The sequence below is a fragment of the Rhineura floridana genome, chromosome 5, assembly GCF_030035675.1.
Source record: "Rhineura floridana isolate rRhiFlo1 chromosome 5, rRhiFlo1.hap2, whole genome shotgun sequence".
Taxonomy (NCBI): domain Eukaryota; kingdom Metazoa; phylum Chordata; class Lepidosauria; order Squamata; family Rhineuridae; genus Rhineura; species Rhineura floridana.
Window position 1 is genome coordinate 139,840,620 of NC_084484.1, and position 25,676 is coordinate 139,866,295.

Here is a 25,676-nt window from a genome sequence, read left to right on the forward strand (position 1 = left end):
TTATATCAATCTCTTTCACAGCAATTCCTAACATTAGATTTACCTTTGATGGGTTTTCTGATCTGACCGTAAGGTTTTTTTTCTCTCTCAAAATTTAATCTAGACAACTGTTTATTCCTACTCTCTGCTTCCTATTTAAGAATCAGTTACAACTGATCCATAAGGAGATCTGGCTTCCGACCCCATCATTTGCTAAGTTTGCTTATTTGGAACTGTTATGAAGAATGTTTTCTGATGAAACATAAAAATATAGAAGTGTTTTCTCAATAGAAAATAAAAATATTTCTATCTTCTTGCTTCATACTCATTTTCCCCTCTAATTTGTCTTGCTACAAAATAGGAAAGGCTAATAAAAATGGAAATGAAAATAGTATTTTTTAAAACCACTACAAAGTTGGGTAAATGTTATGCATTATAGAATACATTGACTGGCTCATAAAAATATAAACCAATGTCTTATGCAAAAAAAATCAGATAGCAAAATAGAATATGTCTTTAAATGCTAACAAACTCTCATGTTTCTTTTCTTAAATATTTACATACCCCACCCCTGCTAAAAAAACCCAGCCCTTAATAATGCAGACAACTCAGAAGTAAAAGTGCTTATTTTCAGAAAATAGGCCCCAACTTAAGTGGTATTATAAATCCCATATGCCTTTTTCTAAACATGTCTAACTACCTAAATTAGCTTTATTTTACTGGTCTGTTGGGTAGCTGCTTTAACTAATTCTCAGTTCCCTTTTAGCTTTGTTTTCCTTTTAATGTCGAGTGTTACTTTAAAGAGATTTCTGTTTTTTTGCTCTGGTATTGCTCCCCTTTTATGAGGGAGGTGGCTGTTTCCTGGTTGCCAGGATGTTGGCAACGGTTGTTTTGGAACTGTTTTGAGAGTGTGAAACTGATAATCCTCACTACTGCTTTTTTCTAGGTAAGAATACTGTTTGTGGTGACTCACTTATCCGGGGCCATCTTATTTGGTAATGTATGATTTATTTTTTTAATTGGAGGAGATCTTAATGCCTACAAGGCTGTTTTTCAATACCAGTTGAGTATAGATGTTGGCCCTAACCATTTTTGGATGATCCAAATTCTTAAGATTCCTGATCACATCCAAATTAGAGATATGAAGGCCTGGAAAAAAAACTGGAACATTGGGGGGGAAACAGTTTTTCCCCCTAGAAATATTTGGGGGAAATGGAACCCCTCCAAAAAAACCACCCTCTCCTCCCTCCATTTTTCTGGTTTTTTTTCCTGAGCCTGATGTATATGTGTAAGCTGTATGCAGAAATTAAACTGAGCATGTATAATTTGGATACAGGACCTGCCATCAGAATTCCACTCCCTCCCCCTCATGTGTTTTATTTATTTATTTATTAATCGCCTGTCTGGCTGGCCATCAGCCACTCTAGGCGATGTACAAAGCAAAATGATACAGAAATGATACAGAATCTAAAAAACTAAACAATAAAATAATACCTAACCAGCATTAAGAATAACATAATACAACCAAACAAAACAATAAGAACACTTATGTATGATGACTAAATGTATTGGTGACTAAAATTGTGTTTTTAAATTTGTATATTTGTTTTTAATGTTTTTAATTGTTGTAAACCGCCCAGAGAGCTTCGGCTATGGGGTGGTATACAAATGCAATCAATCAATCGATACTAATGAATGTAAAACTGACCCCTTCTATAGCTTATAATACAATCTTATAATACCACCTTCTGCGGTTGCAAAACTATAATTCCCCATGTCCCTTCTTTTCAAATGATAGAGTTGGACACAACCTTGGATTTAGTCTTGATGTTGCCCCAAAGAGACAAAAGTTGCTTTATTTCAGCTCACAATTAAATTGTGGAAAATGAGAACTTGGCTGAGAGCAAGAGTTCATTTCTTCTCCCCCCCCCCCCCCGTGTCTGCTAAGGATACAGTGTGTAACACTATAGCATTGAATTATTTTTTACTTTTATATAGGTTTAAATTTATGAGACCCAAGCATTCAGTAATGATGCAGGAGACATTTTGAATCCTGCAGTTCTTCATGAAGAGTTAATTGAAAAGCTGATATTGCTGCCTTTCCTTTATCAGAAGTCTGTTACTTGGTAATGTGTAACTGAGTATGAGTCAGAAGACGGTTACAGCTTGTTTTCTTCTTATTCCTCTTGTCTTTGCCCTCTTAGAGAAGATTAAACGTGTAGAAGAAATCTAATAAAGCACGACAACTTTCATGGTTACAAGCTAGAGATTATCTTGCTGAAATTTTCTTTCTTTTTCATAATATAGAAATGTCTCATGTACTTAATTATATATATTTTTATCAATAGAAACTGTATCTTTAGTTGGGGGGGAAATTGTTGCAGTCATTATTCTGAAAAATTAACTAACTTACTATTTGTAAGAGTGTATGAGGAGCAGGAGTGACAAAATTGGCTCAAAAGCAACATGCTGCCATTCAGTGTGGGCAATACTGGGCTAGATGGACTTATGGTCCGACTCAGTCTAAGGCACCTACTTAATGTTCCTCTGGATTTGTCAAGCCAAGAAATTACAAACCTAATATGCACATGTACGGGTCTGTGCAGTTCTTATGTTGTTGGGAGACTTCTCCCCTAACAGCTCTCTCACAACAATTTCCTCACCCAGCAGCCAGGCTCCCTTCTCTTCACAGCCATTTTTTTCTTCACACTTCCCTGTCCCTTTCTCTGTCAGTGAGAAGAACACAGGACAGAACAGAGGCAGTCCACCAGGAATGATAATAAGGGCCTCTTCAGTCTTTCAGCTCTGAGAGCATGCAACCACATGGCGCAGGGCTAGCGAGGAGTGTGACCTAGGAAGGTGCTTAGTCCAAGGAGAATCCCATGAGCCAGAGAAAGAGGCTTGGAGGGCCACATTCAGTCTCCTGGCAAGAGGTTCCCCCCAACACGCTGATATGCCCCTGGTTATCTAATCTGTCAAAGGCGAAATAGGAATTAATTTTGTTGTAATGGGATGGACAGGGGGATACCACATTCAAATGAATGTGATGAAGCCTATTTCATTTGTTACTTCTGGGACAGGGAGGAATGCGTAGATGCTTGCACCCGTGTTGATTTTAATATCGCCCTCAGGATGGATTGACTGAACAATTTTTCTCACTGGATTTGCTAAATGGTCTTTGCTCTTTCTCACATATGGGGAACAGTGGAGGGAGAGGCAGGAGAGGAGGAGGAAATTATCATTGGAGTGGCTGTTGAAGGACTGGCTTTTGAGAAGGGGAAAATATCTGTGAAGAAGCTGTTTGGTAGACAAACTCACACTCCTTCTAGAAGATACATATGTATGCTGAACTTGATACTACTCTTGACTAAACTCGCTAGAGTCACCTCAGTCTGTAAAATAAAAATAACAGGATTTATGTCACTGTTTTGGGCGTTTTTGTGTCATGTAACCTGTGTAATTGAAAGAGACTTAAGTGTACTTAACAGCTTAATGGTTTATGACTAAAATGTGTAAGGTGCTTTCCTCAGTAAAATATTAAATAAAATATTGATCATACATATTGATTTATAGCCCAGGTTTTGTCTAACTACAGTAGAAATTACATGAAATACAAAAAACCTTTCTCTGTGTGTGGGATTGTGACACGTGCACATGGGTTTTGATAGAAAAAAACACTTTTCAAGTGATTTCCTATGTATTTAGGCATGACCTAGGCTAGAAATCAATATTATTTTATTAAACTTTTTTTTAAAGTAAACAGTTTTCATTTTTATTAACCTGATTGTATTACACTTTTGTACAAACATTTTTCTCTTGCTCATGTGAAAAAACTAAAACCTGGATTATAAATAGATTACATCACTTGTTCTCTGTTGCTTATATTTGTAACAGAATAGCAATCTAGTGCCAAAAGTATGACTCAAAAGATCAATAGGAAGTAATCTGCAAAAGTGTATGCAAGAGAAGCAATATATTCTCTCTTTAATCAGAGCACTTCAAATGTCTGATTAGTTTTTTTAAAAAAAACTAGATTGTTGCTTGTGAAGAGGTCACCTTTTTTTTTTAGTTTCAATAACGTTCATACAAATAGTGTCTTTAACTGTGGACCTTGTGCCCTCGTTGCACAATGGAAAATCCCTTTGATGTGTAGACTCCTTAGCTGCAATCTCAACTGTTTTCCACTAATAAAACAAGATTTTTGTGTTTTATTGGCAAATAGAATTGAATCAGTAGCTTATTCAGTGTCATTCTGTGTGTCAAGTAATGGTTCTAATCTTTATTCAATGAATTTAAAATTCAGATCTCTCTCAAGAACCTGATTATACTGGAGAGAGCTTTCTTGGTTAGTCCTTAAGCAGAACTGAGCAATTTTTACCCACCAGCAGAAATGGTAGCCTCTCAGGTGCTCACCTTTTTTATGCCTGCCCTCAGCTATAAAAATAAGGAATTGTCAAATGCCTGGCAGGCTGCAATTTGTGGTTGGCTAGCTGCATTTGGTTGGACAGGTCACAAATTGCAAAGGCTTTAGGGCAGCGGTGTCCGCAAGTTTTTTTTCATATTTGCCAAAATTGTGGTGAACCACATGACAAAAAAAAAATTAACTCTGTTTTGACGGTAGAAAAATCCATAATAATGTTTTGAATTATTTATTGATAGAATTAGTGAGAAATCTGACATACCTTTTCATTAAGTAGTGCAGGGAAATCAAGCATAAAATCAGTTAGAATGCATTGCAACTACACCTCCAAATTTTTGTCCAATACAGTAATACCTCAGTTAACAAAGTAGATGCATTCCTGGATATTTCTTCTTTAACAGACACTTTGGTACCAGAGGTAGGAATAACATGGAAAGAATAGGGATAGGTTCCTGCACCGGCTCATAGATGATGGGGGCAGCTTCAACAACGGCTTTAAAGGGTGCCTACCTGGCACCCACCTTCTTCCCCACCCCTTCTCTTCCTCCTCTGAATCTCATTGGATCCTTCTCTCCCCAGCTCTTGGAGAAAGCAAGAGATTTCTTTAATGCAAAGCAAAGACACAGGCTTGTCAGTTTCACCCTAACAAAGCAAGAAGGCAGACTTGAAAGTTTAGCTGTAGCAAAGCAAAGACACAGGGTAGTCAGTTTCACCTTAAAGCAAAGGCTTGTGAGTTTATTGATAGCAAAGTAAAGACAGGCTAGTCAGTTTCACCTTAAAACAAAAGCACAGGGTTGATATCCATAGCAAAGCAAAGCTGGTCAGTTTCACCTTTAAAAAGCCTTGGTTGGGAGCTTCCTGGACCATTTGTTAATTGAGTTATTACTATATCTGCGACCTATATTTTGATTTCCCATTTTTTACCACAGAAGAAGTTGATTGACAGAGCCATGTTAAACTAAAAATTGAAAAGTTTTGTAATAACTGTATTTAGAAGATCAAACTCATTTTGATTTAAAATATAAATCCACATTGTAACAATTGAATCATCTTTCAAATGTTGAGTGGTTTGAAGTAAAATCACATCTATTTCAAAAAGGTGCCTCTCCAAAGAAAGAAGCCTCACAAGCTCTTGAGATAGATGAGAATTGTAGATGTCAAAGTTAAATGGATCTTGCCCAAATTCAAAATTATTTCTGTACTTTTCAAAGTTAGAAAAGTGTATGGGCCCAAGGATAAATCTGTGGTTGTTAAAGGCGGAAGGCGGACACTCTTTTGACCTGGTACATGTATAAAATAATTTTATTTAAAATTTTGTTTTTAAAAGATGTAGTAGAAGCAAAGCACCAGTTCACCACAGATCAAAATCCATTTTGCCTCATGTGGTGAGTAGCAGCTGTGTTGGACACCAAGGCCCTAGGACATACATGAGCAGGTGTTCAGTGTAGCTTGGTATGGATGCCCAAGGTGCTCCTGCTCCAACATTTGTTACTGGGGGGACACACACATAATTGTTATGGGGAGGAAGGAACATGGGGAGAATCATCCCTGCACATCTTCTTCCCATGTAAATCTCACTCCCCACACCAAGAGCCAGCAAAACAGCTGTTTGAGCTAAGGTGAGCACTATTGTGATGGGAAGGAAGACATGCGGTGGTGACTCTTCCTGTACACCTTCCTCCCCATCATAATTGTGTATCTGAATGTGTGTGTATGGCCTTACCCATTACTGACCCCAGCAATACCCCCTGGCATGAGGCCACTTGGTTGCCCTAACTCCTGCCACACTTGGCCCTTGGGGGAAGAAAGGTTGCTCACCTGGTGGAATATGAGAGATGAGATTGTCTCTTGAGTTTAGCATCTGTGCAACAAGCTAGAACAAGAAAGGCATTCTGGCTTTCCCTTGTAGAAAAAAACCTTCCTTTAACGTTTACTAAAATCCCAAACGTTGTCATTCAGTAGTATTATAAAACAGTTTAATTCAGAGTGTTGTTCCCTTCCTGTGGGTCCTTCTCTTTTCTGAAAAGCATTTTTTAAAAACCCTGTTCAATTCATGCTGGCCCTGTCCTGATTTATTTGGAATAGGATGGACTAGAAATTGTACATGAACAAATTCTAGTTCTTTTTTTCTCACAGCAGATACTTTGGATATACTGCAAGAGCTAAAACTATTTGACGTCACCAAAGGTTGTAGAAAAAAACAGGAAGAGGCATTGTGTATAATACAGACCCATGCCTCACACATTATGGGTTCTATTTCCATTATTGTCTTGTAATACTATACATGAAATAGATCTTGAATTTTATTAATTTGTTTTTTAGATATATTTTCAACTTTTATAGGATAGCTATGTGATTTTGTTGTTGTCTATTTTGATATTTATATGGGTTGTGAGCCTCCTTGAGTACAGTAATATACTGTAGAAAGGTGGTGTCGAAAAATGAAATGAAAATGTGTGGCTGCTGCAGATTAGTGTAATACAATCCACAATACGATTGTGCCCAGGTATAAAACAAGAACTAAAAGTATGTGCAGAGTAAATAACTAAAGTGAATGTGTCCAACTGCAGGCCACTCCTCAAATCACATATATAATACTTACCTATATACAGCATATTATTAGGGAACTAAGCATTTAGAAGAGATTTTAGAAAATGTTTACCCATTGTACAGATGGGAGAATACTGAAGCAGACGCTAGTCCTGAAAATATTCACCGAATCCATGGCAGAAAACTCAGACAGATTCAGAGCAGATAACTTAAGAAAAGTCAGCCAAGACAATGGCTGCAGTAAACCCTCCTTTCTCTGCTGCCCTGGTCACTTGAGTCACCAGGAGGAGCAAGCTGACTTAGCATTGTTTCTGAATGGCTTCCTTTAATCAGTCTCTTCTTCTCCCCCCCCCCCCATATGTCAAATCCTGCATATTTAGGATGGACACTTAACTAGTTAATAATAAAGGTACAAATGAAACATCTTAATAATGCAGCGCTGGAACATTTTTAAAGCTATTAAAAACTATAAACTATTATTTCTCTTATTCCTGCATGAGTACCTTTGTCTATGGTGTTGTCCTTGTGTGAATGAGTATTGCATGGCTGGCTCTTTGGCAGATATGTGAATTTCAAGAATTCTGCAAAGGACTGGCTTATGGGATCATAACTAATCTTAAAAAAACATAATGTACAAATCTACTCTGCCTCTTTAAGCAATCAACAATTTTCTCCATTCCCACAGATTACATGGAGATTGCTTCTGGGCACAGTCTTTAAGGTTGAGAAGTAGCAAAGAGCTTCCTCTTTGCCTGGGAATCACAGCCTATCAATGATGCCACACTAAGATGGCAGACTGACTCAAATTGGCTACCAGAACATCTGTCTACGTTAGACTGTTTGGGAGACTTGGCAAGCCATCACATCAGCATTCACAGCAGTTGGTCTAATTAAAAGATTGGATTACCTATTTGGTGTTGCCTGTGAGGATTCAAAAAAGTAATTATATAGCTACAAGAGTGGCTGTATACTATGGCCAGCATGGATTTTTCACATTCTGCCATATTAAATTGAAAATACCCCCCATACCATTCTGCTGATTCCTATACGCTCATTCCATAACAAAATCTTACAAAATGTATAGTCCTGAACTCAAAAGCACTTGCTTAACAACCCTCTAAATTTTCATGGCAATACACAAAACAATCAGAGAGAATCAAGAGTTCAAAGTGTAAAAAGAGAGAGAGAAAAACCAGACCCCTTTTGGACTTTTTTCTGTCAGAGTTCTCATAATCTCCTGAAATTATTTAAAAATCAGCCATGTTCACAGAGTACCTGTAATCCTATTACTGACCTTGCCCCATATTCTGACCTTCATCTTCTGCAGTTTAAAAGGTAAAAAAATACCTGACTAATTTTTAATTAATTTAAGAAATTTAAAATTGGTGTCTATGATAACACAGGCATGCTCAGTAAGAACCAATTGTCGGTGTTCCAAAAGCCAGACTAACAGCAGTTTGTCTTGGCTAATCAGGTGGCCACACCCACATTAGACATCTATTCCACTTTAAACAGTCATGGCTTCTCCGAAAGAATCCTGGGAAGTGTAGTTTGTGAATGGTACTGAGAGTTGTTAGAAGGCTAGTATTCCCCTGATAGAGCTCTAGTGGCCAGAGTGGTTTAACAGTCAGCCCCTCTTCTTGGTGATTGTAGCTGTGTGAGGAGAATAGGGCGTCTCCTAACAACTCTCAGCACCCTTCACAAAATACACTTCCCAGGATTCTTTGGAGGAAGCTATGACTGTTTAAAGTGGAAGAAAAGTCTGATATGCATGTGACAGGGACAACTTTGGTTTAAATTTGGATGGTAGACTACATGTGTCTGCTGTAGAATAAAAAGTGGGGGACCCCCCCCGAAATGATACATTTTCCTTTTGGAAAGGAAAGGGGCTTTCCATTGCCCAATGCCCACTCCCCCAATCCCCTTCACTCCCCCTAGTCCTACTCCTCCCCCTTCCTGCCCCACCCTCAGGTCAGTTTCACCTATCCTAAGCATGATTGCAACAGGAGTAAATCCAATTGAATTCAATAAGTATGCAAATAATCAAACCTACCCTCCTATCTCCTCCCTCCTGCCTCTCCCCTTCCCTTTCCTTTCCCACTCCTGTCTCCTCAGCCTTCCCCTTCCAATTCCTTCCCTTCCTCAGAGGCACATGTTACCAAATTCTTCCAAGCTACACAGCAAGTGGATTGGACTGTGAAGACCAACCCAAATTGTGTTTGCATTTTTACAGATTTGTACAGCAGTCCAATATGTCAGAGAGGAGGTCGGGTCTCCTGCTCTCCTGGTGCATTCACTATAGCCGCCCAATTTCCCTGCTTTTTAAAGTTTGAAAGAAATATCTGTGGGTTATAGGTACGTTCTTAAACCACAAGGTTTTTTGCCTATTAGTGAATTATAGTTCTTTGACCATCTAGCTGACCCATCTATTATAAACAATATCTATATATTAACATATGGGAACATAGGAAGCTGCCTTATACTGGTCCATTGAGCTCAGGGGTGGGGAACTTTTTCAGCCCAAGGGCCACATTCCCTTCTGGGCAACCTTCAGAAGGCCATATTCCAGTGGGGGGCAGAGGAGTGAATGTTACGTTTACCTTTGAACAGTAGGCTTGTTTCTACATACACAGCCCTATCTGTTCTCCATCCAAGCAAGCAAGAAGCATGAATTCAAGGACACATTCTAGCCAGGCAAAAACAATCGAGGGGGGACATAAAGCATGGCCGTGAGCGGTGTGACCTAAGGAGAAGGATGTAGCCTGGGGAGAGTGCTCAGGGTCATATACAGTGGCCTGGAGGGCTGTGTTCAGCCCCAGGGTGAGGTTCCCGATTCCTCTGACAGTGGCTCTCCAGTAATCAGATGGGACGTTCCCAACCATTCCTGGAGATTCCAGGGATTGAATATGGGACCTTCTGCTTGCCTCTTAGAATGCCTTTAGTTTACTGAGCTACTTTGTACTCTTGCATTTTATCTTATTTGTTGTATGCTTCTTCAGTAACTTTTGATTGTGAAGCAGTTTATAAATCTGTAAATAAATAAAATAAAATGCAAAGCAGATACTTTGCTACTTAGCTATGGCCCTAGATAGCAGTTACATAGTCAGCATGCATTTCATTTTTATTAAAGATCATTTTGTATTTTTGAGAATATTTTCATTTGTCACGTTAACAGCATTTTTTAAAAAGCTGGTCTGGAACACACAGTTAACAAATCCTAGGCTGTTTTGTAGCAAACCAATGCCTTTTTGTTCTCAATCTGTTCAATAAAAGGTGTCAACTCTCTCTGTTCCTAAAATGTGTCAAAATGTGACTGTTCACTAGTTTTTACCAAACAAGAGTGGGCTGTTGCAGAAACTGTGTGTTTGAAATAAAGTGTGGCAGTCATTGGCGCAGGAAGGATCGAGGAACCACAGATAGTTTTCTCATTGGTGAGAAAATGCTTAAAGCGACATACAATTAATTGAAGAATTCCTTGACAGTGAAGTCAGACTCAAAATAAGGACTTGGGGTCTGTACTTTTCTGAATGTGAATTCTTTGTAAGCAGCAATGAAGTTAAAAGCGTTTGAAAAGAACATGTTTTTCGTAAACTTATCTGGCTTGTATTATGAACTGTCCCGTTTCAATTATTTGTCAAAATAATATGGATTGGCAGTAGGATCTTTAATTAGCTATTTTGATTTATTGAGCTGGTCCCATGTAAACCATGATGTCATGCTGCACTGCACAAAATTACAGCTCTAGTCTCACAGTTTAAGGTAGTTATTTTTAACTTGGAATGCCCCAATTTAGTGCATCTTGGCTTTTTAGCTTCATGAACTTGTTGTGTTCTTTCTTCTTTCTCATCAAAGCCTGTAGTTGTACCATAATAAACTTGGTAACAAAGTCCAGTGCTACAGTTTTTAAGTACTGCTTTGGGCTCTTGGCAACAAAATGAATGTTTTCTTTTCTCTGGGTGATTGAAAACTGATAGTTTGAGGAAAGAAGAACGCATATGCCAAGTGGTTGCATCATGGTTACGTCTGTAAGTGCGCAATTGGGAGCCTTAAAAGCATGATGTTTCCTACGATTTTTTAAAAAAGTTATTTAAGGTACTATCTAGCCAAGTGTTGAACACTCACTTTCTCTCTCAAATGGAGAACTTAAGACCTTCCAATGAAGCTGAATGTTGGACGATTCCAGACAGGCAAAAGAAAGTACTCCTTCTCACAGCGCATAGTTAAACTTTGAAATTTTCTCCCACAAAATGTAGTTATAGCTTTATAAGAGGTTTAGACAAATTAATGGAGGATTAGGCTATCAAGTGTTCTATCTCTGCTGTCGGAGGTAGTATACCTCTGAATACCAGTTGCTGGGAATGACAAATGGGTAGAGTGCTGTTGCACTCAGGTCCTGCTTCTGGGTTTCCCATTGGCATCTGGTTATGAGAACAGAATGCTGGACTAGAAGGGATCTTTTCTTATGTTCTTATTGAGCACATCATGTTTCAGTAACTGAGCCCAAATTATTGACTGCCAAGTTATGTGAGAAGCTTGCTGTATATCCTGGTGGTGCTACCTGGAAGTGATGCTTTTATTCTCTACAACCAAGGAGGTAGGGATAGCTGCTCAAGCAATGCATGAGCAGAAAAAATCTGGAAAATGTAAGTAGACATGTGAGGAAATATTTGATCAAGCACTTTCTAAAGGCAGTCACTCCAGTTCTGAAATCCTATAATAGCTTTTGTTGAGGCAGACACTCATATTCTTTGCGAGAGGAAACAGATTTGCGCATGCCAAAGGGATTCTCATAGAGCTGTTTGCCATAAGTGGAAGGGCTATACTTGAATGGTAGAGCTTATGCCTTTTGTGCCTTGTCATTGTCATGTAGGGCTGGGAAATACTCCTGTCTGAACCCCTGGAGAACTGATGTGTGCCATTAGGGCCAATTCAGTGGTCTGACTCATTATAAGGCAGCTGTCTATCTATGATCTGTATTTTCAAGGGAAGCCATTTGTATAAAGGAGCTCTGGGTATGAATAGGAGCTCTCAAACTCATAAGAAACTGGTGGACTGTGATAGTGCACCAATAGTGTTGTCACCTAAAACTGAGCACTAGGAATTTTGATTGTTTGGTCCATCAGCTCACATTTTAACTGTGTTCATACTTAGGTTTTCAAGGTGATGTTGTTTTGCATGTTACATGAGGCTGATAGGAATGCTGTGACATGGTATTGATGAGATCACTCCGAAGTGCCTTGATCTAGGTCAGCCATTGCCAATCTAGTGCCCCTCCCATGTTTTGGATGACAACTCCCATCAGCCACAGCCTCTCATGTGCCATTTAGCACCTGCAGGAACACTGCCTAATATTGTGACAAAATAATCTTCATAGATAGCTACAGGTAACTGTAACATCAAATGAAGAGCTGATATAACTTCTGATGTGGCTTAATAAGAAGAGTCTGGCTCAGGAGTACTGCCCTCTGGCTTCTTTTCCATTCCCAGGATAATCAGAATTTGTATTTCTGGACTTGCTTTACCTAATTAAAAAGAAGCCTAGCTCAGAAGCTTACATTGGAGAATGCATGGTACTGTGCTGTCCTGTTCATTGATGAAATGGAAGGTACAACCTACCTGCACTGAGATCTGGCACAGAGGCTTGACTTGTATGCCCACTTGTGAGAACATTTAGATTGGTGGGTAGAAGAGAAGGGCCTTTTCAGTGGTGCAACTTTAAAGGATAAGGATATCAACAGTTATTAGTCATGATGATTCTGTATCACCTCCAGTATTCGAGGCAGTATGCCACTGAATTCCAGTTGCTGGGAAACAACAGTGGGAGAATGCTGTTGTGCTCAAGTCCTGTTTATGGCCTTCCCATAGGCATCTGGTTGCCCATTATGGGAATGCTGGACTAGAAAGGGCCTTGGTCTGATCCTGTAGGGCTATTCTTCTGCTAACTCTATCCCAGTTGTGATATACCACTGCAGGCTCTGAAAATGTATTTGTTAACTGCTTCTTTCTTGTGATTAAGGATTCTACTTGGGCTTTTGTATTTCTGGTGTTTGAAGATTTTACTGGGCTTAGCGTAGTTTTAATGTTTCTGGTTCCTGGTATTTTGTCAATTTTATTATTCTTTTTTTCTTGTTTTAATTATTAATTAATTAATTAATTATGGTTGACATATTGTTGGAAGCCACCTTAAGAGAGTTTGACCCTGAAAGTCAGCTTATAAATATTTTAAATTATAAATATAAATTAAATTAAATTCTGGTCGCCTCATCTCAAAAAGGATATTATAGAGTTGGAAAGGGTTCAGAAGAGGGCAACCAGAATGATCAAGGGGATGGAGCGACTCCCTTACGAGGAAAGGTTGCAGCATTTGGGGCTTTTTAGTTTAGAGAAAAGGCGGGTCAGAGGAGACATGATAGAAGTGTATAAAATTATGCATGGCATTGAGAAAGTGGATAGAGAAAAGTTCTTTTCCCTCTCTCATAATACTAGAACTCGTGGACATTCAAAGAAGCTGAATGTTGGAAGATTCAGGACAGACAAAAGGAAGTACTTCTTTACTCAGCGCATAGTTAAACTATGGAATTTGCTCCCACAAGATGCAGTAATGGCCACCAGCTTGGATGGCTTTAAAAGAAGATTAGACAAATTCATGGAGGACAGGGCTATCAATGGCTACTAGCCGTGATGGCTGTGCTGTGCCAGCCTAGTCAGAGGCAGCATGCTTCTGAAAACCAGTTGCCGGAAGCCTCAGGAGGGGAGAGTGTTCTTGCACTCGGGTCCTGCTTGCGGGCTTCCCCCAGGCACCTGGTTGGCCATTGTGAGAACAGGATGCTGGACTAGATGGGCCACTGGCCTGATCCAGCAGGCTCTTCTTATGTTCTTAAATAAATGATAAATGATACAGGTAGGCGCTCTTACTAACACTCCTGTTTAGGGAGTGAGTGGAACTTTTAAGATGTGAGGCTTACTCAATGGAGGTTGAAGTAACTGCATTGCCATGGAGCACAAATGTTTCAGAGTAATAATAATTCATGTAAATGTTCAGAAGGTTTTATTGTATTCATATTAATGGTCAGCTAATGAACTCCTGGAACTCTAATTTTGACCCATGACCCTATACTTCCATGCCACATTTCAGTCTGGGTCATTATGACATATGTAGCAAATTAGACAACTTAACACTGTACTCGTATTTCCATATAAAATTTTGTTGAAGAGCTTGCTTTCTAGGAAGAAAGAGAAACTACAATTTTATGTGCTCTAGCAAACATTGCTTGTTCTTAAATGGTGGGTGCATATTTTCCAAAAAAAGGAGCGGCACCAATAAAGGAGAATCAGCTACAAAACAAGGAAGCAAGGAAACAACAAGCAAGAACCAAATAAGTGGAAATCATTTTGGAATAAGTGGTTTTTCACCTTTGCTGGAAGGCACTAAGACAGGAATGGGGAGCCTGTGACCCTTCAGTTATCAGACTCCAGCTCTTATCAGCCAGCATGGCCAGTGATCGGGGATTATGGAAGTTGATCCAACAAAATTCAGAAAGCCCTAGGTTTCTCATTCTTGCACTAAGGTAAGAACTGTAAACCACCTTAGGAAGTTGATTCCACTTCTCTCAAGCCTTTAAAATAAAGGTCCTGATGTTTGCAGCCAATATTCAAACTTCACACTGTGAAGAGTCATGGCTCAACCTGCAGTGCACTAACAGACCAAGGGTTTATATCAAGAGAAATTGTATGTTGGTTCCAGGCCATTATCTTTGAAAGGAAGCACCAGCACCTTTATTTGGGCCTGAAAGTGAACAGGTAGTCAGTGCCATTGCCACAATACCCGTTAAATATATCACTTCCCTGAATCTGTGAGGAGCCGAGCAGCAGCATTCTGTACCAACTGCAGCTTCTGAGCTGCCTTTAGAAGCATCCCACTATACTGATTGCAGTACTCTGTCCTAGAAATTACAAAATCATGGATAAACTTGGTCAGATTCCTTCTCTCCCAAAGGAGATGATGTCTGCATAACAAGTACTGTTTGTTTGTTTGTTTAGTAGATATGTATCTTTCTTTTCAACTAAAGTTCTCAAAATGGCTAACAACATTTATAAATAAATGTATCGATAAAGTTAATAAAGGACATCCCTTGGCATTGCTGCTACTTGCTGATCCTGGACTATCACCAGGCTCTGGATCTTCCCCAAGTGGGGAAATTGCTAATCCAGGGAATAATCAACATAGTACTCTCCAGGTGTTGTTGGATTCCTACTCCTATTAGCCCCAGTCAGCATAGGTAATGGCTAAAGTTGCTAGGAATAGTAGTCCAGCAACTTTTGGATGACGCCATGTTAACTATCTCTGTGCTAACCCATCTATAATAGTTCCAGAAGATGCTACCAGAACATTGGGGTTCCTACCACCTTTCCCTCCATCCGTCTGGGCTCAGTTTCAGCCTGTTACCACCTCATCCTCTCAACAACTGTGGAACAGCCTCCCCGAAGAAGTACGCCTGGCGCCGACGCTTCTGTCTTTTCGGCGCCAGGTTAAGACCTGGCTATGCTCCCAGGCATTTTAAGCGTTTAATGTTATAATTTTAAATCTTTTTTTTTTTTGCTGTTTATGTTTACTGTTGGTAGGTTGATTTTATTGTGATATTCTGTATTTCAATCTTTTTGTACACCGCCCAGAGAGCCACTTGCTATGGGCGGTTTAAAAATGAAACAAATAAATAAATAAACAACTGCCAGCTGAGACAGCTATTACTGGATGCTTGGTTAGTGAGATATGGAGCTGGGTATCATCAGAATATCTGGATGGTCTCTCCCAGTAGATTCATATCATTGCCTCTGTTTCCATTGTTCAGGCATGAGTACCACTGCTTAGAACAGAACAGCACAATCCACACCCAACAGTGTGGTATCAGCAGGGTTGAGGGACCCCAAGGATTGCTAAAGTACAAAAACAAATTTAGGGAGAAAACTCTTAAAAGGACAGGAATCTCAAAAACAACCTGCTGAGGGCACCCTGCTCAGTGATCACAGAATGCTGACTGAATATTTTTTGGGGGGAGGAGTGTGAGAAGGAGGTATGGAATTTGAATATTGTGGAGGAGAGTATGGTTGGCTGTAGCAGTGAACATGAACACTCCACAATGCAACATTTTGTTGCACCTCCCACTTGTAGATATTAAGAGCATTGGTGAGGACACCAAGCCCTATGACACCACCAAAAGACAATTCCCAAGAGGTTGAACTGATGGAAGTAAGCATTTATATAGCACTTCCAGATATTTAAAGTATTTCATACTGTTGCTTTGTTGATTCCAAAGAAAAAGATAGGAGGTTATACTTTTGCTGGGGAAACATCTGAAGATGAAAATGTTTGCAAGATTACAGGCTAGTGAATCTAGTATTTCTGGATATCTTTGACTCAAGACAACCATAAATCAGCCACATAGCTGATTGTTCACACAGAACAAAATTTCAGTTTGATTAACAGGCACTTATTGTTTCTGACTCAAGGTATCAATGAAATAAGGATTACAGTGGTTCTAAATAAGAATATAAAATGTCTGCAATTGCAACTGATACAATATTTTTAAAAATTAATCCAAAATCTATACAGCTATTTAAGCTGCTTAAACAAAACTTACGCCAGATGTTTTTAGATGTTACTTCAACTGCCTTCCAAACCACTGTCATGTTTGTGATCTTCCTTATTAAAATACCAATGTTATTAACTGGAACAATGCATTTGTTATTCCAGGGGAAAAACTTTAATATGTTGTGCATTAGCCTGCAGAGAACAAAATCTACAACATAATTGACAAGGTAAAAATGCAGAAACAAAGGAACTAGAACTAGAGTTTGCAAAAGCAGATGATTTAGATTCACTCGTTTCATAGGATCAAATTTTCCTGTTAGTTTTTAAAAAGTAAATTTTATTTTTCTCTTTCTCAGATATTGACCGCTTAATTGTGAGCCATATTTCTAGATCTAAGGGAGAAAGCACTACTGCTGTAATTCTTGTACAACAAAATGTAGCTAACTTTTTTATATACCAACTGGCAATTGGTTTGATTCACACATTCACTCTGGATATGGTTAGTCATTGCAAGACTTCACATACTCCCACAAGAGAATGAATGTAGGTCGAGTCTTAGATTGGATTTGGAATACCCAGGTTCCAGTCATGAAACTAATTTATGAAACTCACTGTGTGGCACTGAGCTGTTGTTATGGCTCCAATTCAAATGCAACATACTCAATCTAGATGATCTCTCCTAGAGGAAGGGCCAAAGTTCAGTTGTAGAGCACATGCCTTGAATACAAAAGGTCCTAAATTCAATCTCTGGTATCTCCAGCTAGGGTTGGGAAAGACTTCTGTCTGAATCCTTGGAGAACTGCTGCCAGTCATTGTAGACAATACTGAGCTAGGTGGACTAATTGTCTGACCCAGTATAAGGTAGCATCCTATGTTCCTGTTATCAGGTTGTAAATGATGAGAAAGAACTTTCCTATGCCCCTGAGGAGCTATTGCTAGTTATCCTGTTTCCTCATTACAAGGGTTTGCATACCCATTTCACACTCTAGGTTGGGATCCAAAGATCCCTCTACTTAGAAACCTCTTGTCCTATCACAAACTGCTTGTGAAACTCTCCTCAGTTTCAAAAGCAGCTTGCTATGGGGGAGGAGGTACTGTTCATGAAACAAAAATGCAAAGCCCCTTTAGGGATGCAGAACTGCTTTTATTTGTTTATTTAATATATTTCCATCTTGTCTTCTCATGAAGACATGGTGCCCTCCAGGTGGACCACAACTCTCATCATCCCTGACCTTTTAGCCATGCTGACTGGAGCTGGTTAGAGTTGTCTGGCAGGCACTACATTGGCTACCAGATATAGAATCTCAAAGGTGCTCACATAGTAAAACAATAAAATGCATTAACATATAAAATAAAAGCACTTCAAAAAAAAAAAAAGCAAAAGTCCAGAGTGAATAAACTAGTTTTCATCTGGTATCTAAGTTTATGAGATTAAGTACCATGTGTGTGCTCCTGGGGAGGACTTTCCACATTTGGGGCACCGCTACAGAGATGACACTATCGTTGGTCACCATTTTCTTAACCTCCAAGGAGTACAGACCTAGTTAGTCCTGATACTGATTTAAGACTACATTAGAGTTAAGTATCATGACAGTGAACAGGAAATTATTGTGAAGGGGGAATGAGAGTGGGAGACTTGAGCATGTTCTAGCTCTTCACAAGGATCTATGGTCGAAGGTTAACATCTATTGTTCTGCCTTACCTACTTCACACTGTTTTTATTGGGCCCAAACGCTATTCTGCATTCCTTGGAAGAAGCATGGCTGACAAATGTATCAGTTGCATGCAGTCACAATAGAGATACTATCTGGGAGAAGAACAGCATTTCCTAGCAACAAAAACTTGCGATTTTATATTGGTATCTCCTCGACAAAAACATAAGAGGGTAATGTGGCTTTTACTGTGTAATACAATAAGCAAAATGGAATGAAATGTTTTAAAAAAGAATTGAAGGATATGTGCTCCCCCCCTCTCCAAATTCTAATACCTGTAGCTGCATCTTTAAACAGCAGTATGCAAGCATATGCATAGCTGGTTTTTAAAGGAATTTTGTTTTTTGTTTTCCAGCATTTGTTGAGAAATAACTCAATTGGAGAAAGAGAATCTTTCCTTTATCCATTCGTGATTAAGATTACCACAATTAAAAGTGACAGGGAGCACAATTCCAATATATTTCTTGAAGCATTCTTCCTTTACTAGTTGTCTGGTTTGTGGTTTCAAAGCAATCTGGATTTAAGTAATATGATTCATCTGTCAAAAGTCAAAAGGCAAACTGAAAAATTGCTGTGCTGGATCAGAACAAGATTTGTGTAGTGCAGCACTCTTTTCAAGCGGTGACCAGCCAGATGCCACTGGGAAGCTCAAAAGCAGAGCATCATGCTGATGGATTTGAGTTCTGTCCAACTGAAAGACAATCACCCAGTTCAGATGCAATCACCCAGTTCAGATGCAATCACCCAGTTCAGATGCAATCACCCAGTTCAGATGCAATTGCCCAGTTCAGGGTGGAGGACGTCAGGATAAACTTTGGTTTTTCAGACTGAGAACCAACCTTTTGCCTACCAGCTCCCTCCTCTTTCCTTCCCTCCCTCCCTTCCTTCCACGTGTGCCCAAGGTATCCTGGCTTGTTGGACCACAGTTTACCATTATTTCCAAAGCAGAAAACTATGATTTAAGTACGATTGCAAAGCAGATTATGAAACCCGGATCCTGATTTAACAAGCCGTTATATCTGTGTGCAGCCAACAATACAAAGAGAAGAGGGAAGGGGGTGGTGAGGTGAGGTGAGATGGATGTGAGCACAAAGCTCTGAATTAGTCTGATGATTCATTCTGTCTGAGTTGGACTAAATAATTTTTACAGGGAATGTTTACATTAAGAAAAACAAAATTGCATTTTCTTTCAGTAACATTTGTTCTCAGTCGGTGTGTGTGTATGTGTGTGTGTGTGTAACTTAGTTTGGGTCCCTTTTAATCTATAGTGATGTCAGGAGAAGTGTTTCTCTTTGCAGACCAGTATGACATTTAGCCAATCTGCAAAGGGAAACATTCCCTATGACCATGAGGTTAGAAATCAAACCACATGGGCAAAGGAACAGCTTCAACTGATGCCATAGAATAATCAGGTGATTGACAGGTGAGTGATCCCCACCTACCTGTCAGAATGGCACACCAGGTATGGACGTCAGGATCCAGCCCACCAGCCAGATCCAATTCCACACCCTTGCTTTGTTGGATGTTGTATCTGGCGCAAGCAGATGCCCAGGATGCAGAACAGTATAGTGACAGGCTAGATGCCAGTTGAAGCAATGAGACGGACAAGCAATAAGTTTTAAGAGTCACTTTACTGACAATATATCACAAGCTCTCTCTGTACAAACTCCTCGACCCCCACACCAACTGGCCAGATCTGCCAAGTCTTATAGATAAGGCCAGCTGGTTGCCTTGGATACTTGTCCTTGAGATCTGCACGGACTCTGAGCATCTTGGCCTTGTAACTCTGCCATGGAAAAAATACTCTCAGGAACCCTTTACTTGCCAACATTCCCCCACCTATTTTTTCCATAGCCTTCTTGCTTAGCATTTCACACATTATATCACATTTCAACAATACATTTCAGATTATGTTACAGATTCACATTTTCACTTCTTTTCATGTCATTTACATTTACATTTCTTGCATTTACTTATATCATTTTCTCCACATGATACATTTTTTTCTTCAGTTTACATCAGCATCATTTGTAATACAGTTACTACATTGCATTAGAATCTCAGCATCACTTTTATTACATTTCATTACTCTTCATGATTTCCATCATCCCACTTTTTCCAGTTACTGAAGTCTATATGTTTAATGGAATTTATTTTAAATCTAACAGGTGGAATACCTTTTGTTGTTCTCTCTGATCTGCGTGGTTGTATTTCTGCCTTAGTGTCTGTGTCTGTGTCAGGCGATTCCTTTGTTTCTCTCTCAGAGCTAGAACTTGATTCACTACTGCTGCCTGTTTCTTCTTGTTTTATAGGTACTGTGTCTGCCTGTTCTTGTTTATTACTACCTTCAGTGTTTCCCAACTCCACATATGTTTTCTCTTCCCAATCCTGCTCTATTGCTTGCACGCTTCTGCTTAACACTACAGACCTTTGTTTTGGCAGCCATATTCTGTAATACGTGTTTTCAAATCCCAGCATGTACCCTTTGTCTGCTCTCCTTTGCAGCTTCCCTGTCCTTTTATTTTTGGGAACATGTACCCAGCATTCTGCTCCAAACCTAATCAAATGGTTTAATCTGGGTTTTCTGTCATACAATTTCTGATAAGGAGACATTCCAGTGGCCTTATGGAATATTCTGTTTTGAATGTAAGCTGAATACAGAACACACTCTCCCCAGAAACCTTGTGTTAAAGAGGAGTCACATAGCATTGATCTTATTGAGTCCTGAAGCAACCTGTTCCAGCGTTCAGCTAACCCGTTCTGATGAGGACTATAAGGGGCTGTTAACTCCTGTTTTATTCCTCTTTTATCCAAGTATTCAGTAAAAGAGTGTCCTAAGAACTCTCCTCCTTGATCTGATCTTATTCTCTGTATTTTGACACCAAACTGCACTTCAATTTTTGTAATAAATCTTTTCAGTTTCTCTGCAGCTTCACTTTTAGCTTTTAGTAAATAAACAGTGCAGAATTTTGAAAAATCATCAACTATTGTCAGGAAATATCTTGCACCCCCCTGAGTAGGTTGAAATGGCCCCACTAAGTCCACGTGTATTAATTGATAAGGTGCATTTGTGCTGGGCATGGCTTTTTTGTTCTTTGCAGCCACAACTGCCCTAGTTTGTTTACACACGTGGCAGTCTACATATTTTTCACAGTTTCTCAATGTCACATCATTACTGTTCTCTGTTGTTTTCACCACATTTTCATATCCTATATGGCCTAGTTTTCTGTGCCATAAATGAACACAGTTATTATGGGGTTTCTCATTAGCACACATGAGTACATGATTTGTTTGTTTCACGTGTAAGAAGAACAATGAGTTCCTCACTATTCCTTTCATGAATATTTTTTCTCCTCTCATTACATGCACTGAACCCCTTTTGAACATTACTGTGAACCCCATTTCATTGAGTTTCGACACAGCCATAATGTTACATTCGATATCAGGAACAAACAGCACATCTGTCATAATGGTATTGAAACCTGCTAATTTCACTGTACCCCTACTTTTGATCTGTTTCTTAGATCCATCAGCCATTATTACATGATCCTCTACGTCACAAAATGTATGAAACATAGATTTATCTTTGATTATACTATTTGTTGCCCCACTGTCAATTGCCCATATATCTTTGCAGTTGTTTCCCTGCTCATTGTTAATACATTGCTTATTCTTACTAGCATAGATCACCTGTACACATGGTTTTCTTCCTCTTCTTCTTGCTTCACAATTCCTTTGAAGATGTTGCCTGGAACCACAAAAATAATACGCCTTTTGTCCATACAGTCTCTCTTGTGCAGCTTTGTTGTTCTGTTTTTCCACGTTGTGTTTAGACTCAGTCTTTTCCTGCTTTGCCATTTCCTGCCTCCTTTGGAATTCTTGTAAAAGTTTGCCTTCTATATAATCCATATTGAGATTTGCATCGTCCATTGCTTCCAAAGAGCTCACCAGACTATCATAACTTGAATCTAGTGAAGCTAATGTGATATACACTTTTTGCGTTTGAGAATGTTCAATTTCACGTTCTGACAACTCAGTAAACAGTCTGTTTATTTCCAACAAATGCTTTGACATGGTTGTATCTCCAGATAAGCGCATCTGATACAATCTTCTGGCAAGATATATTTTAGAACTGGCAGTCTTTTTCACATAAATATTTCTTAATGTTTCCCAGGTTTCCTTTGCCATTGTTGCATCACGCACGTGCAGTAATTGAGAATCATCAATAGCAAGAACAATTAACGCCTTTGCCCTCTCATCCAGCCTTCTCCAATCTGCTGGAATAGGCACCCCGGCGGGTGGGTCTTCTGCGATAGCTTTCCACAGGTCTTCTTTCACTAGAAAAGCCTGCATTCTCTGTTTCCAAGTGCCATAATTTTTCCCTGTCAGCCTTTCCAAGGGAATCCCGGCCGATAACGTAACAGACATACTTTCACTTTTCACAGTTCACCGCCTTTGTAATTAGAGCTTCTCACCTCTGTCCTTCAGTCAGGTTTTTTTTTTCCCATGGCTCTCTCACAGCTTTCAGCTCAGCTTTCGGTTTCTCCGTCTCTCTGCTGTTTTACTCGCTGGTCTGCAGTTCTGGCTTTTCTCTGCCGCTTTTCTGCAATCCTCAGCACCAGGTAACCATCAGCACCAGGTAACCATCCTCTGCTACCACTTGTTGGATGTTGTATCTGGCGCAAGCAGATGCCCAGGATGCAGAACAGTATAGTGACAGGCTAGATGCCAGTGGAAGCAATGAGCCGGACAAGCAATAAGTTTTAAGAGTCACTTTACTGACAATATATCACAAGCTCTCTCTGTACAAACTCCTCGACCCCCACACCAACTGGCCAGATCTGCCAAGTCTTATAGATAAGGCCAGCTGGTTGCCTTGGATACTTGTCCTTGAGATCTGCACGGACTCTGAGCGTCTTGGCCTTGTAACTCTGCCATGGAAAAAATACTCTTAGGAACCCTTTACTTGCCAACATGCTTTAATATTTAAATAAATATGAGAAGGCAGAGATTTTACTTAGTCTTTTAATTCTTAAAATAGCAATAAATATTTTAAAATTCACAGTTTCAACTATAGTTTCAAGCTTTCACCCAATTGATAAATTCACTTTAATTCCCACTCCTAAGAATAAAGTGTACAGCAGAACATTAATAGCATCAACATCAGTAAATCTATAGCCTTTTGGCTATCTCCAAAGCTGCGTGTGAACAGGCCATGCTGTGATTTGAACATTTATATTTATTTATTTATTTATTCGACTTATTAGTCGCTTATCTGGCTGAATTGTCAGCCACTCTAAGCGACGTACAAAGCAGAACATGTAAACATCAAAACAATAAGAGACTAACAATAAAAACAATAAATGTTCAGTCATATCCAAATGAGAGTCAGTTTGGTTCATAAATAAAGGACAAATAATCCACTGACCTATTAGACAAGGAAGAATTCTATAAGAAGCAACCACATCATTAATTCGGATTAGGAACACAGGAGTCAGACCATTAATCCATCCGTCTCAGTATAGACAACACTGACTGGCAGCTGCTCTCTAGGGTTTGAGATTGAGTCTTTCCTAGTCTTACCTAAAGATGGCAGGGATTAAACCTGGGACCTTCTGCATGCAAAGCAAATGCTCTGCCACTGAGCGACAGCACATTTCCTTTGAAATTTTCAGAGGTATCACTGTCTTTGCCCCTCTGGGCACAACCGAACTTGAAAAAGCAAGCTCTTGCTCAGATGACAAAGTCAAAAGCATGTTACCACCAAAGTGTTTGTCTCCAGTTTCATCAGTGATGTTTAGATTCTTGTCATTTTAGGCTGTAATCTGTTTGAAATTAAATTATTACACACTAGAGAGAAGTTACTGTAAGCCGCCCTTAGTTACTGTAAACCGCCCAGAGAGCTTCGGCTATGGGGCAGTATACAAGTATAATAAAATAAATAAATAAATAAATAATATATAAATTATTTTTAAAAACCTTAAGAATAGAAATCTTTGAAAGGCGTAATATAGAGTGAGAACTCTCCTAACGGTATGGTGGGATTCTGTGATGATGCATAACCAGTTAGTTCATAAATATAATTGTGGAGGTGGGGGCAGGGAGGTAATGCAATATAGTTTGAGTTTAACATATTTAACAAATTAACATGTGGGGCTGCCCTTGAGGTTGGTCCAGAAGCTGCAGCTGGTGCAAAATGCAGCAGTGCGCCTGCTCACCGGGGCAGGATATCGCCAACATGTTACCCCACTGCTGAAAGAATTGCACTGGCTGCCCATTAGCTACCGGGCCAAGTTCGAGGTTCAGGTTTTGGTGTGCAAAGCCCTGTGCAGCTTGGGACTAGGATACATGAAAGATCTTCTTACCACTTACATACCCAGTCAATCACTGTGCTCTGCAGGTGACAGCCTCCTGTAGATACCATCTTATCAGGAGGTCCATTCTGCACAATATAGGAAATGGACCTTTAGTGTAGCGGCATCTACCCTTTGGAATTCTCTCCCCTTAAATATTGGACAGGCACCATCTCTGTTATCTTTTCGGCGCCTACTGAAGACCTTCCTCTTTCAATAAGCTTTTTAAGTTGAGACCTTATCCCAGTCTGCATCTGTGTTGGAATTACTTTTTAAGATGTTTTTAAACCTTCTCTCTTTTTTAAAAATACTGTTATGTTTTTAACGCTTTTTAAAAAAAAATGTTTTTAAAAATGTTTTGTTTTAATATATTTTTAAATCTGTTGTTATGATGTTTTAAAGTGTTTTAGTGCTTTTGTTTGCCACTCTGGACTCCTTCTGGGAGAAAAGGAAGGATATAAATTTAATAAATAAATAATATTTGTGTAAGTTGCATGTCCTCTGCATTTATTCCATGGTGTGTTAAATCTAGTATTTTGAAAGTGGTTTAAATACACTAGCTATGTGCTTAATTTGTGAACTCATAGTTATCTGTTTGCACAGTCTTGGAGGTAGCATGACCAGTGAATAGTTATAGTATGAACGATTCTGACTAAGGGAGCTGGGAGCAAATCACCACACAATGATGGGCTCACTGAGTGACTTTGGATAAGGCCTGAACATACACATACAGGAGAATGAGATGGGAATGAGGTAACAGAATGCATATACACATAAGAAGACCTCTGCTGGATCAAGCCAAGGCCCCTTCTACTCAGGCACTCTGTTCTCACACAGGAAACCCACAAGCAGAACCTGAGCACAACAGTGCTCTCTGCATCTGCAGTTCCCAGCAACTGGTGTTCAGAGGCATATTGCAGAAGCGGTACAATGGAGTGTACTACTAAGAGTGCAGGAGGGGGATTCCAGATATGAGTGCACCTCCACATTGAAACACACGCAATATGGCTGGACTTTATTTCTTATACAAATGATGATACACACCGGTACCCAATAGCTTCAGTGTATGTAGA

The 25,676-nt window shown here is 39.4% G+C and overlaps 1 protein-coding gene across 2 annotated transcripts in view; it reads left to right on the top strand.

Annotated features, from left to right (window-relative positions):
- The window catches only part of CMSS1 (cms1 ribosomal small subunit homolog), a 359,816-nt gene that overhangs the window by 190,755 nt on the left and 143,385 nt on the right, over window positions 1-25,676 (top strand). Inside the window, exon 2 of one of the 2 annotated variants that reach the window (XM_061628234.1) lies at window positions 926-974. The exons of the other annotated variant lie outside the window; for it this stretch is intronic. Within the exon in view, the coding sequence (XP_061484218.1) occupies window positions 926-974 (49 nt within the window). The remainder of the gene's footprint in view (window positions 1-925; window positions 975-25,676) is intronic. 2 annotated transcript variants of the gene reach the window in all.